Below are 17,813 nucleotides of genomic sequence, written 5' to 3'. Positions count from 1 at the left end.
ATACAAGGCCAAATCATTTAAGGTTGGTAGACAGGCCTTGAAAGAACAGCTAGTTGGGATCAGTTAAAGAAAACAGTTTCAACTAACTACTGTCAGGTGCTCAAACACCACTAGTTTGATTTCTACAACTACAGAACACCTAATAATCCTTCCCCCAATGCCCCTGCCACAGTCTGATAATCACCATTCTCCCAAAAACGTAGGAACTAGCTAAAAAGAGGTGACAAATCTCAGGCATGCAAGAGTAGAAGTTCATGATGGGGGGGGAAGTTACCAAGCAAAACTGATGGCTAAAACTAAATGCAAGTTAACACCCCCACACACACTGTAGGAAACAGAAGTACAAAACTGACTGATGTAATATGCTTAGTACTAGTAAAATGGAAATTGCTTCCCAATTACATAAAACACATAATAGCAAGAGCAAATCATGGTCTTCGGGCATGATTGCATCAAAACCAATGTAACCATGTCAGTGTTTTATTCATCTTTTCTGTCATTAAGGTAAGTACATTTCTCCCATCTTGCCCTAAGGCAAACTACATACAGTACTGGAAAATAATCAGTTCTGTGATGATAATTTACTTGAATGAACTTGAGCCCTGCCATTTTAAATAACTTTTACTCACATTTGTAGAATCTGGCAGCAACATAACCGGCTGGAGTTCCAAGCAGTACCCACAAAACTACAGCACAGGTCATTAACGCTCCCCGGTTAGCAGGTGACAAAAATCCCAGGCAAGCAAAAACTATGAAGCAGAGATGCACAATTTTAGAAAGTAATTACACATTTGACTTAAAGCCAATACATGAGTTACCTTAAAATCTGTGTCTACGAAGTTGCATACCTACCATATCAGTTCAGTTGTTTCTAATATTAGACTTTTAAGAGACTTCTAGACAAAAACTACACTGGTATTTTTACTAGTGCCATGAGATTAGCAGTGAAAGATCATTCGTACTCAACTAACTTCTCCTCACTTTATTACTTACACAGGGTAACAAATGTCATTATTAAGATCTGTGTGCCAGAGCCTAGAAAAACAGACAACAGCATTCCTTTTCTTGGGGGCCTGAAAATATCACCATGAACCAGTTTCCAGCCAAATTCTTCCTGAGCATCTTCCTGTAAAGAAAAATACACCCATTTTAATACAGTAGATTGTCATGTACATAGCTTGTTATGGAAATACATCAAGCTGGAAAAAATATACATTCCTAATACATTTTAGGAGGTTTATTTCAGACTTACAGTGGAATCCATCTGATTGTATCTTGCAATGTCTTTATGCAGTGTCCTCAACATAATCATAGCTACCATTCCAGACAGAAAGAGGACAATCACCAAGGAATTCATAATACTAAATTAAAAAAAAAAAAAAAATAAAATTGTTCAACTTGCAATGTAAACACTTCAGTGCAAGTACACTTGAAGAAAAACTTTCTTCTCACCTGAACCACTGGATGTGAGTGTGTGGCATGGATTCCAAAATATAATCCCATCTTGACGCCCACCTTATATCTTTTTCTTCCTGAAAGAGTAATCACATTAGTTTCAGATACAGTCAGTATCCAAATTAAATTTACAAGCTGATGTTCATGCAAAGCAATCTTAAATGTCATGACAAACTGAATAGGGAAATAGGGAATAGTTTTTAATAACTACCTAAAGCAAACCTAATATCTGACCATAGAATCTAACCCAAAATACTTTCTGAACAGTACTGAGCACCCATTTCTTCTTAGGACACAAGGGTATATAAAATTAATTTAATTGTGCTTCCTCCCTTCAAGAACTACATTAACTCATCTGAAATTCAAATGACAAGCAGAATAACAAAAAAGCATTTTTTAGCATATATGAACCAACATAACAGACACTGACACACTAAGCTCTGCTACATAGTCTCCAGCATCATGTTCCACTTTTTAGACACTGCTTCTTCCAAATTATCCTTTGCTTGGATATAACCTTGTTTCAGTACCAACTACCAATCCAGTTACATTAAGCTTATACTGACAGACAGGTAAGGGAGACAATACTACAAAACTTACATTGTTAGTAGAGCAAAACAAATTATTCCTTCATGCATTTAAACTGATTATACTTATTCAGACTGAACATTCATTGATCAGAAACACTTCAAAAGGAGCATTTCGTTTTATTTTGCAGAGTAAAGATGAAAAAAAGGAATAAACAGTGCTGATCTACCTGAAGTGCTTACGTAAGACTGTTTCTGACAGTCGTTTTTTAAGGCAGTTTCGTCACACTATCATACAGATGTTTCTAAGGGAGCTGTATCAGCTAGTAGTTTTGGCTAATAAACAAGCCATAAACACTAGTATCAATTAATAAAAATTGATAGATACTTTTCTAAGAGGATGTTATTTCAGTAATTTATAACGTACAAGAGCAAGAGCACTTTCCAGTGAAGCCGGTTTTTGAAAATATAAAACCCAGTAGATTGAAAAGTTTAGCCAAGATGAAATACCTAGCTCACTTAAGTAATAAAACTAGGTTGCAGTGCAAGCAACAAGTTTCTAAACCAGCATCAACGATTCTAGGACAGAAGCACATTTTTCCCCATACCTACACACTGCCTTTTTTCTGTTTTCCAGAGATGACCTGATGTGCTAACCCAGGAGAATTTCAGAAGATGACCTCCAAGTGATGTAACATTGTGCACAGGACAGTAACACACACATAACCAGGCATGTCTTTTTTTTTTTTTTTAGATAAACAACATAATAGCATGAAGCTGAGGTCATTCTTATATACTAATTTCTGACAGGTTTCCAGAAGTACTTGCTTTTCAGTATACAAATTTCAGCATCATAATTGCCTTCAGCATCTGAACAGCCTTGATATGACAATGGCCTATCATTTTGGAAGACATCACTGACCTTCCCATCAGAACAAAAAAGTTAAACAAAATTAAAAATTGTCCTATTGCTATTTTTTAATCTATTAATGGCTAAGATTGTGATTAAAATCCATGATGACAAAAAAAAAAAAAGGAAGGTATAGACTTCCTATTCAGAAGAATCACAGAATTATTGAGGTTAACAATTTGAACTGCTATGTGTGCAGTATCCCTTCAATACACATGCAGGGAGTCAAGAAGTCCAGTCAGTTATAATCTGTACTCTTTAGTGAGTCACTTGCATTTTGAGGTCTCAGACTAATAGGGAAACAGTGGGAAACTCTCAAAAAAATATGTCTAGCAAACTCCATTTAAAAAAAAAAAGCTTGCTCGTCAGCAGAATGACAGAATGAGACATATTTAAGTATCACTGCTCCCTACAGTTACTGCTCCTCTGCCTTTAAATAGAGAGTATCAGAACAAAGAATATCAGCTTCCCTCTCTTTTGCAAATTTCCATGGGAAATTTCCATCAGCTTCAATCTACCAAACCCACTAATTTGCTGAAACACACAATTTCTCAGACTTGGAGCTTTGATTGAAAAGTAATCGACCAGACAACATAGGTAAACATGGAAAGCGTGATTCTTTTAAAAAACACACACATGTATTTCACATGCAGTGTGTGTGTGGGGGGGACGACTGTACGCAAAATTGTAAACCATGATGTTAAATCCCAAGCCACCTCTGATCTTCAGTTCAAATAAAGTTTTTAAATCACAAAGTATGTATTCTGTGATAATTTTAGTTGTTCATCTTTGTAATTCAGAGTACTAACACATGATTTTGAGAGGCAATTACCACTGAAAGCTTAGTACTCACATGAAAAGAAACTGAATACGTGTAAGCAATTTTGACTTCTCCATTGGCCTTATTACTTATATCCATAGGTACTCCTGAGCAGTCAGGTTTGTCTGGATGAGTATGCTTGTAACTGCGGGGAAAAAAGACCACAGAATGAAAGTTACTTCACTGACAACACTCTTAAGAAACAATTCATTCACCTTACACAACCACCAGTTTCACCTAGGATTCTTCCCTTAGATATGAAAGTTGTTCTTAATGCCTCATAAATTTCAGAACTCATAAGGAACGTATCATAAGCACAGGACTTTTTGATAATTGAACTTTTTAAACAAAAGTTGTCTCTTCTAAAGACAAAACTACAGAGAATACAGTATCTAAAGCAGAACACCAAAAATTAAAGAAGGCCGAGTACTGCTAAGAACCTCCAAAACACTCACATAGTTACAACAGAATTACTAACTTCTGTCAGAAAAAAATACTTTCATAATGATGGTTGACTAACAATGCAAGAAGCTCAGTTATACCAAGAATCCAAAAGAAAGGAAAGACAACATTCTAAGAAATAATAAACTAGACACCAGTCATGCAAAAGGCACATCGACACCAGAACAATTGACGAGTATATTTTTGAAATAATTTCATCCAAATTTTGATTGCTCAAGACATCAAGTGTTGCACACTCATTACCCCTGCCCCAGGCACTGGTGGCCTATTCTGTCACAAGACAAAACGTTCCCCAGTAGGGAAATGAGGGTTGCTTCACCGAATTGTTGTTTCTTTTGGTTGGATTTTGTTTGTGGGGTTGTTTTTTGTTTTTGTTTTCTCTCTCAGAAAATAGTGCATGAAGATCTATCAAATTTGGAACAAATTCATGTTAGACTGTCCTACATAACACTACATAAATCAACACGAAAGCTAATCTACAGGTCACATATCTGAAAATGCTTCTGACTAGCAACAGGTCCCCAAATCAAAGCAAGTACCTTGGGATAGACCGCTGTTTGGTGATAAGTTCTTTCCAAGTACTAACCTTTTTGGTTCAAGTTTAGCAGCAACTAGTCTTGCTGTCCGAGCTTCATTTTCCACAACGTGGTAAAATATTTTTATGTCAACGTGGTTGAAGATATAAAAAGTATCTTTTTCATGAAATTCTGACTGCGATGATAAAAGAATGTGTTAAACAATCAAAAAGATAGAGACATCCAAAAGCTTTAGGCAGAAGCTTATGTACGATGTTTTTAGACTGTGTACAGTTTTTCTATCAAGAAGTTATCCTACTAGATTAAGGTGGGATTCAGGGAATACAAAGAGAGTAAAGCCTTGAATTAAAAGACAAACTAGAAAAGTTAATGTTAACAATAGTCTACTACAGTTGAAATGTAGAAAAACGTATTTAAATTTAAAATATATTTATAAATATATTAATTAAAAAATTAAATAAGTGAAGATGTCTCATTTTATTTAAGTACCAAACTGGATAGATAACTATGTGACAACTTTTATATCAGAAACATTTCATAAGCATCAGCTACTTTAAAACAACATGTATATTTTCCGTAGATTAAACAGAACCTTCCAAGATAAACAATGCAAGTAATTGCTGTCTGTGACAGAACCACCTTGACATTTGAAACCAAAGATGCACAGGGATGAACTGCAAGCAGCACCCAAGAATGCGGAATACAAATCTCAGGTGAAGGGAAAGATCAGCTTGGAATTCAGTCAGTTAAAGAGGCTGTTAAACCACAAGCATTATGTCTACTGAAGGTCTATTATTATAGTACTTCCTCAGTGTCCTATTCCTACCCCTTTCTACAAAGCACCCTAATTGCAAAAATAGTTATATAAACAATGTATTCATCTCCAGTCTTTCAGTTATTCTTTAAAGGCTATTTTCCTTTTACTAAAAACAAGTATTTAAGCAAGACGAAAAAAATACTGCCAGGTTACATATTTGATCATAAACTTGTTTCCAGCATCCATTCATACTGAGTCTCTGAAGCATTACAGAGGAAAGGAAACAAAATTCAAAACTGCAGAAACAGTTGTCTTTGGTAAGGCTTATTAAGTAAAACTAATCGTTCTGGTAAAACCAACAACCTATTCCAGGGGATCTCTCCATGGAAGAGCTCTGTGGTAATCTAAAGGCAACCTGGATTTTCTATTGCATTCTTATTTCCATAATGCTCACAGGGCATTTATCTGGACATCCACCAGTTAATCCAATAGATCTGTCTCTCACAGGAGGAGTTTTGTTCACTCAGAAATCTTACATTCTGCCTTCCTTCATTAACCCACACAGTTTCAGGGAAAGCAATCCTTCAGTAAGTATTAATTTCCATGCAAAGGTACAAACACATCTACGCAAACCTATGTCCATGAAGGCACTTCTATCCCACAAAAATGTAAAGACCAAGCCTTCAACTGTTCAGACTTCTTAGGCAATGAGGGATGACATGTTCTTATTGTCCTTCACTCTTTACATGCACTAAATGCTATTCATGTTCATCTCTAAAAGATAATTTAGAGCTCTTTGTATTATGCAACAGAAGAGACAAAGTTTTTGCACTTAGATGATGCGTACAAATTGTGGTACTTGCAGAGATATCAAAACATTTACCTAGTTTTAGGCAGCAAGGGTTCTTAAGATATCAAGGACTCACCATAGAAACAGGACATAGGAGAAATGGTAGTCTTTAAATCAGTAAAGAGGGGATATTTAAAAAAACATAACTGCATACACATACATTAATAACGCAGGCATCTTTTGGATGACCATCTTCTGTAATATAACAGCCAATAGGAAAACCAGGATTGCAGAACCTCTGGCCATCTTCAACATCATAACACCAGGTCACAGGCATGTTGTCTACAATCCTGTAAATGGCACAGTGACATTTCACAATCTTTCAAAATAAACAGTGTAATGGAAAGAAAACCAGATTAACATTCCTCTAACTTTGCTATATTCATTATTGGAATGATTAACTTATTTCAGATCTTAACCTATGGAATTACACTGATTGCCAACCCGAAATAAAAGCATGTAGCTCTTCAACGGAAACTTCATCCTTTTTTAGAAATAAATAAATAAATAAATTTCTGAAGCAGATTACTTGGAAATAGGAGGCTTACTCTGTGACCACTAAAACATTTTGTTCACTGGACTGGTTTTTGAAGTCCCCTTACATAAAACTCTCACAGTCCAAAGTCCTAAAAATTTAACATTTAATTATTTTGTCTTTAAAAGTGGCCAAAATCATCCACTAAACCAACTAAAATTAACTTGATAATTAGAAGTTTGAGACAAAACACAAAATAAAGAAATGTGCCTAAACACATATACGTATTACTAATCCTCCAGCTTTCTCCTTGGTCTTCCACTTCAAAATACATTTTTCATGACAGTCTTTAAACTTTATTTTGCACTAAAGCTAAGGTGCAAGATTATTTTTTATTTTTGCTATTGAAGTGAATTCCTGACCACTAATCTCAGTTGCAGTTCCCTGAGAGCATGGGATACTTTAATTAGATGGTTTACATGAGCAAAATATTGTAAGCCACCACACATTTGGGAAAGTAATCACTTTCAAACCTCTCTCCATTGTCTACCTTCTGCCTTAATATCACCTCCTCACAAGGTTTATATTCATATTACCTAAAAGTCCTGAGCCTAGTAGGTTTATAGTTCAGTTTCAATGAAAAAATTGTCAAGTAATTCCACACCTCCATGAGAAGTTACAGAAAGTTATAAGACGGTTAGGTTACAAACAGTATCCAACATGCTGCAAACAGGACAAATGACAAAACAAAAATTACATTTAAACATAGAGAAAGATACCCAACACAGCCACCTATCCCCCTGTAAAAGAAATAAACCTATATCTTCATGTTTTAACTAGCTGAAAGACAAATCCCAAAGGAAAATAATTCAAAGACTAAAAATTCAGTAGCTGTCCTTAGAGCAACCTTAATTGTTCCAGGGAATGTTTTTAACGGTCTATTAATAAACTTCACACACAACATGACACAACTGCCACTTTTTGTGCATCACTAGACCGAAAAAGGACATCTCACTGAAAGTTAACACATTTTTTGTAACACCAAGCTACTGAATATCCATCTAATCATTATAACCACTAGCTCATTAATGTGAACAGATACCTGCTAATACCTCATTGGGTACTTTTAAATACCTAATAAAACATGGGAATTACGACTTCAGACAACAACAAAGTATTATTCTGTTTGTTGTGTATTGTAACAGTGTCTGATGTAGCACTGTTTTTTAAAGCACATCAATAGATCGGGGTAAAACAAGCAGTACATGGTGCCTTTGTACACAAAACATAAGGAGATTAGCATCATCCCTACCATCCGCTCCCAAACAGAAATAATAGCCATGTTCATGGCTCACACTGACACAGTGGAAAAGGTGAAAGACAGACCCTCCAAAAACACAATTTCCAGGTTCTTGACAGATTCTGAAGACTAACACAGAGTTGCAAACAGCTCAAGCACCAGCCAAATCCTACCCATTTCACCATGCTACTATGGGGCACAATTTAGTTGCTGATTAGGAGCTATTCCAGGTGCAGATTCATTACACCTGGGCCTTATTTGGAATTTTACCCCCATAATATATGCTCCTGCTTTTGTTAGTATTTTAATTTCATAAACAAAAGCAGGTAAAGAACTAATCTATTGCTAACAAGTTTGAGTGGCATAAAGGGCTTGCCTTGCATCTTTTACAGCAAAGACATACTGAGCTGCCCTCAAGCAGCAATGCTGGAACTAATTGATAGTTTAAGCGTAAACCATTTTTCACAGTTAATCTTCAAATTTAAAACGACTTGAAGTTATTACACATGTGGGGTAAATGTGCTATACAACAGTCTTCTTACATGCCTTTCAAGAACATCTGGTGATGAACACTGTCAACCAAGATAACAGTATAGCTGTCGAGTCCAATTCAGTATGTCAATTCCTAAGCTTATTAAGTGGCTTTTAAAATGTTGAAAGTACTTTGCACTATCTGTGTTCCCCAGGAATTTTATGATAAATTGAAGCTGGATAATAAACCCTTATTAAATCCTCACTTATGCTACCTTACTGATCCCTGTACAACATACCCCTGTATCATATTCTTGGACTATGCATCACTCATCACAAAATCCAGCCACTTGCACTTTGTGAAGCTGTGGCTGAGGAGGACAATCGTTACCGTAACAGGCATAAAGAGGGATTCTAAAGTTTTTGAGTAGTGGACCTAGCAAAAAAAAACAAAAGCAAAAAAAAAACACACACAAAAACCAGAAAACAAAACCAACCAAACAAAAAAACCCAACAAAACCCCAACCAACCAACAAAACCCCAAACCAAACACAACCCCCCCCCAAAAAAAAAACAACAACAAAACAAAACACCCAACAACAACAAAACACATAGAAGTATTATTTAAAGAACTAAGAATGTAAGAATAATATGTAAAGAAAACGTACAGAGTATCATAAATTTAAAGGGAAATGTTCACATTAAAAACTAGAACTACATCTTGCTAAAATCTGAACAGTCCTATCAAGTTAGTTGGATAGGCTAAAAAAAAATATACTTAAATACACAAAGTATATTTGCAATATAATTTAATCTAAATGGGGTTAAAAAAAAAAAAAAAACCAAACAGTGTAAAGTGCTTTTCTGTGTGATTAGTTTTACACACTTCTGTTCCAGTTTCTGTTTCAATAGTCAGCTTAATATTTTTTTAGGAAAGCCCAAAACTTCATCTTTTTCAAAGAGTGACAGGGTCATAATCTTGGGAAACTATTTTTCATTTACACACCAAAACATACACAAACTTTGGAAGCTGAAGCTTTATGACACACCAACATGCATCAGTGAAATTCAAAGCGGTGCAAATATTACAAATATTTGCAGTATCTAATAGGCATAAAGCCAAATCCAGCATGTCCGAAGCTCTACTTATTTCAGTATTAGACATATACACTTCAAATCCCTACGAAAGTAGCTGGGCCTTTCATGGTTTTTTTATTACTTCCTGGTTCACCTACATAAACATATAGCTATTGCCTGAGAACCCTTCTGACCTAACCCATCAACTTTCAACTATACTAATTTTAAAGAGGTTCCCAGGAAGATCTACATCAGTGAGCCACAGTTTATCCCTAACAAGGGATAGCCCATATTAGTTCCCAAGAGCAGTAGAAAACTCACTCATTGCCCTTTCAGCACCAGTGGCTGTTTAAAAACTGAAGAAACAGAATGTGACATTAAAGAAAAACATTTAATGGCAGAGGCAACGTTCAACATTTCACCTGCATTTTTACACATATATCCAGAAAGTTTAATCTAATTAGATGAAGACTGAAAACTTTGTTTCTGTGAAGCAGGGAGCACATATTTGGAATCATACAGGCAACATCAGTTAATTATACTCATGTATTACTTGCAAAAACATGCCACAGGAGCTCTGACAACTTCATGCTCAAGTTGTTTCTTCTCTACACTTAAACCCAGTGGCTGCTGTTAGCACAGCACACAAATATGTGAAACACTATACAAATATAGATAGCATGGCTGGGTATTCCCAAGTGTCAATGCGGAGCCTGTTAATAAACATTTCCCAGCTCTTGGAGGTGGGTGCACAGCATGGCTACATCCTAACTGAAAGTCAGCATGAGATTCATACACGTTCAGCCTTGCCTGGCCCTTAATGCCCATCAGAAGAAAACCTCAATGTCCAAGTAGAAACAGGGCCCCAGAATGCTCCAAGGTGACTCAGATGGTTACAGAGGGACTGAGAGAAGAGAAAGATCAAGCATTTAGATGTTCCTCAAAATTACTTTAGTAATTAATTTTCACTGGCCACCTTTCCCTTGCATATCGTGTCAGAGAAACAAACTCTCTCAGAACCGTCCCTCCTTGACACAACACTTGAAGGGGAGTGCAAAGCCTCTCGAGAAAAAACAAAGACAACACAGCAATAGAATAAAGGTTCTTTAAGACTTTTCTCAAACTAGGGCAGGACTAACTTATATACTTACAGGTGTAAAGAAATAGCAATAGTTTACATTAAGCACAGAGACAGCACAAAAACTACACAAAGCTTTATGTTTGGAAACAGACTTTTTTCCATTATACCTGGTGCTTATCCTTCAAGTGAATGAAATGTTTTATGAAGTCAAACAATGTAACATCTTTCCAAGAACAGAAGCGGAACAGATTAAGTGGAAATACTTAGTGTTCATTTTTATTAACTTGCAAATACAAAATGATAAACTAAATTATCAACAACACACTGGACTAACCAATCTACGAATTTTGATATCAACTTACCAATGATGTTGATAATTCAGTAGCATACTTTTTTTCAAAAAGTCTAATTTCTGTTTATCTTCTGGCTTTGTGGTATCATATGTTTTTGTACAAACAGATGTACAGGTCTCCCTGTTGTTAAATGTGAACTAAGAAAAATGAAAGACATATGAGCAAAAAGGTTGTTACAAACTTCGTGTAATTTCAATATTTAACAACTTTCCCCTATACATTTGTAAATGCCTACACCGATACAATAAAAACACCTAACAAATTACCAAGACTATGTATATTAACCCTCCAGAGAAGGTTTTTATATAGGTGCGTGCTATAAAATTTGCCTGTGATCACTGTAGGAGCCCTACACTAATAGCTTCTTGTTACCGACTGAAACCTGTTTTCTGGAATGATTTACCAGATGACTCATTTGACCTCATAGCAGCAATGCTGTCCCAGGTATATTCAATTGCTAATTTTCTCTTCTACTCTACGTGATAGAAAAGGCGAGACCTTCAGACATCAGAAAACACAAGCTGGCTAAGACCATTTCTAATTCTTCCATTTACAACTGTAATATTTTCAGATCTGGTTCCAAGAAATAAGATACTCAATTCCCTCTAAAAAAAGAGGACAGCTGAGGTGCAAAAATCTTGTTTTGGCAGGTTTCAAGGAGAGAAGACAACCTCTACAGCATTTCAGTCTACAGCTTCATGACGCAAAGTCCATAGTTACTACTAGGTTAAATTCACGGATTTATATTATGTAGAATTTCAGATTTTGAAGCCTTTTGAGATAAAGTCCATGTGAAAATGATCTTCAAGATTCTGATCTCCTTTGGTTATATCTGAACGCACATATTACCGAATACCCCCTCCCTTGTCAGAGAACTAACCCTGTAAGGAGATGGTTCTATCCTCTCTCCAAACAAAACTTGGCCAAGGTTTTCAGATGGACGCTTCTTTCCTTCTGCTTGACAAAAATCAAACCTGAATTGGAGAAAAGACATAAAGTTAACAGAATATGCTCAGCTGCAAATATTAGACCTCAAACAGTGCTCCCAAACCAACACCTTCATCACAAGAAAAGCAACTATACAGCTTTCCTTCTAGACAACAACTTCTTCCTTGAACCTGCAAAGTGTGAAAGTCACAGTCCCACTTTGAAAAAAAAACCCAAACACTACAAAAAGAATCCCCAACAATTAAATCTCTTCATCAGCCATTTCAGAATTCAGTTTGTATTAAACATGGTAACATAAAAGTTTCCTTAGGTCATTAGAAGTTTCCTATTTGCATAGGAATTTTAGCCAGAAACTAAATCTTCTCCTAGAGCTCTATGACAGCTCTGAGAGAAAAACATACACACCAAATCCTTTGCAGGGTAGGGGGGATAATATAATTAAAAAAAAAAAAAAGTATCTACAAACACATCCACACAGCTCCTTTACAACTAGCACTATTAAACAAAAAGCTTACTGCAGTTTTATTCACAAACATGTTTAAAAACACATCTTCCAAGTTTTTACAATCTAATTTCAAGTACATCACATTTATGTCCATTAACATGTAGATATAACTAGTGCTAAAGCTCTTCAATACTAACAGTCAAAACATTTTTTGAAGCAACAACTTTACACAGTTGTACCAGGCACTGATATGTTTTGTGCACTCCTATGATGTATACCAAGAAAACATTCAACACCTCATTAAGATAACTGATGGGAAGTTCACACCTCATTGCCACTTAAACTCATCTGGCTATAAGCTACTTAAGACAGTAGTAATACTTTGATCTATAAAATGACAACTAATATAGAAGAGTAAATATACATATATATATACACACACACACACGTTTTTTTTAACCTTTAGTTACTCCAAAGCAGTGCTTCAATCTACATGAGGGCCTATGAATCCATGCACTCCTCCTAAAGTATGTACCAAGACAACCAAGAAGAAAGAAGCAATCCATCCAGTAAAAATTCTATATTTATAACCTTTTGTTAGCAAAACAAATAGGCACTCCTCACTGGGTAACTGCTGTAGCAAGACGTAGATAATACTTTAAGATAAATTAAATTAATCTTTTTTGAAGAAATGTCAACTAAAATGACAAAAACAGTATAATATACTTACGCAGTATATTCGTAGGGAAGGACAGACTCTACAGAGTCAAGTCTGTTCACAAACAGCTCGATTCCAGACTGAAAGAGTGGAGATAATCAGCAGTTACTTTAAAGCACTTCTTCAATTCTGACAGATATATAAAAAGATTTCTGTGAATAAGATAAAGGAATGCTGAAAAAAGTAGGATCTGTATAATTATACATCTTAAAATGTAGAACTTTGTATAATGAACTGTACTTGCTGAAAGCATTAGTAAGACGCTATATAACCATCACAAAAGCAGCGACTATATCACAAAGCCACTTTAAGGCTAACATAACCACTTCAACTACAAGATAGCAAGGAATCACACACAAGAATAATACAATTATCACGGTTGCCTGTGTTTTAGTTTAATGTCCCAAGTTAGAGCCATGTTAGTCATCACCACAACTTTTGTGTAATAAAAGTCTTAAAAGAACATGAATAAAGCTATGGATGAGATCAGTACTACTCCCTATAATTAAGCTGCTTCCACAATTTTATCTATGTAGCAACTGAAAACTGAACTATGAGGATTTAAACAATGTATTCAAACTGATACACTATTTTAAGTTTGAACAGAAGCTCTTTCCAAAGAGAAGGTAAGGATATCCACATTTACTTTCTTATAAAAGTTTATCAATAACTCCAACAACTCTTGAGCAAGAACCTGAAATTCAATCTGCTGTGGTTTCAGACTAGTTTGGCCTATACATATTAATTAGAGTTAGAGTAGTCTGCTGCTAGGGAAAGGGAGAGGTCTCAGAGTCTTCCCTCTTAGTCTCAAAATCCCTTCTCTTATTTTAGTCCCACAGTCCAAATCAATTTCAACTGTTTACCTTATGCTGGTTTTTGCAGTTATCTGCTTGCACAATAAAACAATTAAACTGGCTAATATAGCAAAAGACCCAAAAAATTGACACGAGGAGTTTTTAGCAGTATAGCAATTGAGATGCCTTACTGTGCAACCAAGCAGCAAAAGGAACATGATTGCTTTCAGGAACAGGACCTCCCCCTTTCAACAGCAAGCCATCTATTTTCTCACCATGAAATCAACAGGAGAGCTTTTCCTCCCTATGAAAAGTCACTCAAGTTTAGCCAAAGAAAGAAATTCTGGAGGGGGATGGAATTGATCACATTTATCTGTAGCTCAGATACTTCAGCCTGGTGCTATGCTTTATCAATACTTGTCCTTGTACACGTACAAGTTCGGATGCAGTTCCACGAGACACAGGCAGCTGTGAGCTGTTAAACTGACTCATTAAGTGAAAGCACCTAACTGCTCCTCTCTCCTCTGACCTAAGCTGTGCAGACCTGCTGCTTACCTCTGGGTAGTACATGCTTGTCATAATTCTGTAAGCCATTTCAACTCACTAACATTGCATAAAACTATCCTGGCCAAAAAAACCCACAAACCACCTGGATAGTTTTCTGCCATTAATAACCTGAAAAAAAGGATTTAACAAATAACACAGCCAGGACAATGCAGAGGATAGGAACACATTGCCTCAAGGAAGACAGGAATGAAATCTCTCACTTTCAGCAGCAAGGAATTAGACTGCCTTAGCTGGTCATGGAACCATGGCCTTAGATTAGCTGTTTTTCATTGAAGGAGAAGATTTACTTGAATGCTTTGATTTCTATAAGAAGTATACACATTACTGCAGATCAGCATCTTTGATAAACAATTTCCCATATGTATGAATCCAAAAGGGACTTGCCATTGTATTTTTTTTTTTAAACTGAGTAAGGATTCTTAATATTCAGGCAGGAGTTACTATTTTAGTCTGCAGATCACATTCTGTTTCTGATGATATTCCAACCAGGAACAGGAAAAGTAGGCAAACTGAGTTTGCCCAAGCAGACCAGTAGACAGCTTGAAGGAAGGGGGAAAGACATGAGTCTCACCACTCTTGTGCTGGTAGCTACGTGTCCCACTAACAAGTTCACATCCCATCTCACCAATAGGCAAGACGGGAGATCCACAGAGATTATAACAGACAAGTAGCACCATTTAGAGATCCAGTCTGTGGATCTAAATCTGCAAGTCAGGGGAAAACTCAATATTATTACTAATATCATAATCAATAGTAAAAATTGTAAGAACTCAACAAGAACACGTAAAAAAATAAGGTAGTCCAGTGAAGGTTAGTTTTACCCACTTACGTAAATATGATGATATAGCAATTACAGCAATTATTGTTTCGTCTCACCAGGGACCAGGCTACATTCAATTGCAGGCTACATGGAGAGAAATAAACAGGAAGAGTGATTTCTACTTCTCCATGTGCCTGTGTCTCAGTATGTGAATTGGTTGGCACGAGGTAAAGGAATATAAGGGACAGCCAATTTCAGAAAGAGATTTTTGCAATAATACAGCTGTTGAGGTTATACTAAAATGTTCAGCTAGCCACTGGTGGTAGGTTTACGCAACTCGCTTCACATTTACAAAATGATAAATTCTCAGGATAAGGAGACAAACATTTCTTATACATTATATGAGGAAAAAAAACAGAGACATCTGATGAAGATCACTCCATAAGTGTCTCAGGTTGGTTACAAAAGACAGAAGGCAACCTGGCTCACCTAACTGGAAAAAAAAAATAAAAATCTTTCTGACATAATCCTAACTTAAAGTAGGAATAATTCAAACATTTTTTTTTTTTCAGGGATGTTGTGTAAAACTACAAACTGCAGCTTGAAAGTCTTAGCCTGTATTTGAAGAAAAAAAAAAAGCCTTAAGAAGGTAGTGCAGCTGCCTGCTTGGATACTGAGGTGGAAGGAAAGTAACTCAAGTTTCTTCGCGATTGCCTGAAAAATGTTTTAAGTGGGTACTTCAGCACGCTGCTTGGATGTTTTCAAGACTTGCTTAAACAAAGGTAGAGCTGAGCTGATCTAGTGTTGACAACAGCTGTGCTACAAGCAGGAGGTTGGACTATGTGACCTCCCAAGCCCACTTCCGAACACCATTTCTGCCAACCTATAAAAGAACGTCCATAGAATGTTTTACTACTACAACAGAAGTGGCATAGAAACAAGAGTGAAAAAATCCACAGCTATGTGTTAGATGCAAGATTTGCTGGGTCTGAATGGAACAATGCACTTAAAGAAGGGAAAAAAATATTTGTAACAACTACGCCTTCATTACACATTTGTCTTATTACCTGCTCTACTGATTCATGACAGCAAATAAAGTCAGTGCAAGATGTTTACCAAAAGCACACAGTTTAAATACTTTTATTCTGAAGAATTGTGGACCAGTATTTCATGCAATACAGAAGCTGAGAGATCAGAGAGTGTGAGACAGTCACTTCCAGCAGCAATTTGATCGTAAAAGTGATTGGTCATTCAAGTACTAAAGCATGGTTCAGTGTAATCTCCATCACAGCAGCAGCAAGCAACTTCTAAAGCTCACCCAAAGGTTCAAAGACTATTTCAAGTACAGACCCCCTACCAGCCAACATAATGACAAATAAGCAATTTGGTTACGTGAACTTCGTTTGTCACTTCTGTAGGCATAAAAATAAGTTTAAACTTCACTTCAGACCCAGGGGCCTAGAAGCCCCAACGCTTCAGGTTCCTGCAGCCAGGAGGACACAGCAAAGAAAGTGTCACTGCATATTTGCCTTGACTTTGTATCTGTTCGCAGCCATCAGCTGTTCACTCCTGCCGAGGATCGCACACAACCCAGTACGACTTGCCACTGCGATTCTTTACTTTCTTCAGCTTTCCAACGAATATTTCAAAGCGCCCGAGAGATAAGCGGCCGGCGCTTCCTATTTCCGCACCGTGACCGCCGCTCATGGGATGAACTGACAGCCCGGCCCTTCCCGGCAAAGCACCGCGGACACCTCACCACTGGCGATCACCGGGGAAACTGAAACTCGCCCCAAGTCCGCGGCAGCCCCCGGGGACATTCGGTACGTCAAAACCAAGCAGCTACAAACCCTCCATAAAATAAAACAAAATAATAAACGGCCCCCACACAACCTCCACGGCAGGAGGACACAAGTCAGGCCGCGCAGCAACGAGAGCCCCCGGGGCAGGGGCGGCGCCCAGGCCTCCCCTCAGCGCGGCGGCCTCGGCCCCCCACGGGCTCACCTTGCACTCGGGCGTCTCCTTGTCCTTGTCGCAGAAGTTGACGGGCGCCAGGCCCGGCAGGTAGAAGGCGGCGGCGGGGGGCGCGGCTGCCACCAGAGCAGCGGCGATGAGGAGCCGCCGCAGGGCCATGGCGGGACGGCGGGAGTGAGGGGGAGCGCGAGCGCGCGGAGTAACGGCGGCGGCGCGCGGCAGCCTGCAGGAAGCGGGTAGAGGGTCCCTGAGCGCCCGTCGCGCCCGCAGCGGCAACAATCGCGGCTTCGGCTGCTGCTTCTTCTTCTTCCTCCCCCCCGCGCCCCGACGGCCGCCACTTCCGGCTTCTCGCGCGCGCGACACGTCACCCCGCGCGGACCTCCTGACGAGTGCTGGGGGGGTGAGGGGGGCGGGGCCGGCGCACGCGACGAGCCGAGCCGGCCCGGGCTTCCACGCGTTCGCTTCCGGGGTAGCGCCCCCGCTTGGCTACTGTTGTCGTGGCAACGCGGCGCTCTCCGCCCGCGGCGGGGCGG

The 17,813-nt window shown here is 38.0% G+C and overlaps 1 protein-coding gene across 1 annotated transcript in view; it reads right to left on the bottom strand.

Annotated features, from left to right (window-relative positions):
• TM9SF2 (transmembrane 9 superfamily member 2) overlaps positions 1 to 17,675 on the bottom strand; it is a 28,725-nt gene extending 11,050 nt beyond the window's left edge. Inside the window, exons 1-11 of the mRNA XM_065829713.2 lie at positions 17,311 to 17,675; positions 13,198 to 13,265; positions 11,955 to 12,048; positions 11,084 to 11,211; positions 6,478 to 6,607; positions 4,761 to 4,885; positions 3,746 to 3,857; positions 1,453 to 1,532; positions 1,253 to 1,361; positions 994 to 1,126; positions 630 to 749 (exon numbers count right to left, since the gene is read on the bottom strand). Coding sequence (XP_065685785.1) covers positions 630 to 749; positions 994 to 1,126; positions 1,253 to 1,361; positions 1,453 to 1,532; positions 3,746 to 3,857; positions 4,761 to 4,885; positions 6,478 to 6,607; positions 11,084 to 11,211; positions 11,955 to 12,048; positions 13,198 to 13,265; positions 17,311 to 17,439 — 1,228 coding nt within the window. The 5' untranslated portion in view covers positions 17,440 to 17,675. The remainder of the gene's footprint in view (positions 1 to 629; positions 750 to 993; positions 1,127 to 1,252; positions 1,362 to 1,452; positions 1,533 to 3,745; positions 3,858 to 4,760; positions 4,886 to 6,477; positions 6,608 to 11,083; positions 11,212 to 11,954; positions 12,049 to 13,197; positions 13,266 to 17,310) is intronic.
• Positions 17,676 to 17,813: the final 138 nt, after the last annotated feature.

The sequence above is a fragment of the Patagioenas fasciata genome, chromosome 1, assembly GCF_037038585.1.
Source record: "Patagioenas fasciata isolate bPatFas1 chromosome 1, bPatFas1.hap1, whole genome shotgun sequence".
Lineage (NCBI taxonomy): Eukaryota > Metazoa > Chordata > Aves > Columbiformes > Columbidae > Patagioenas > Patagioenas fasciata.
This window is presented reverse-complemented; position numbering and strand designations above follow the sequence as displayed.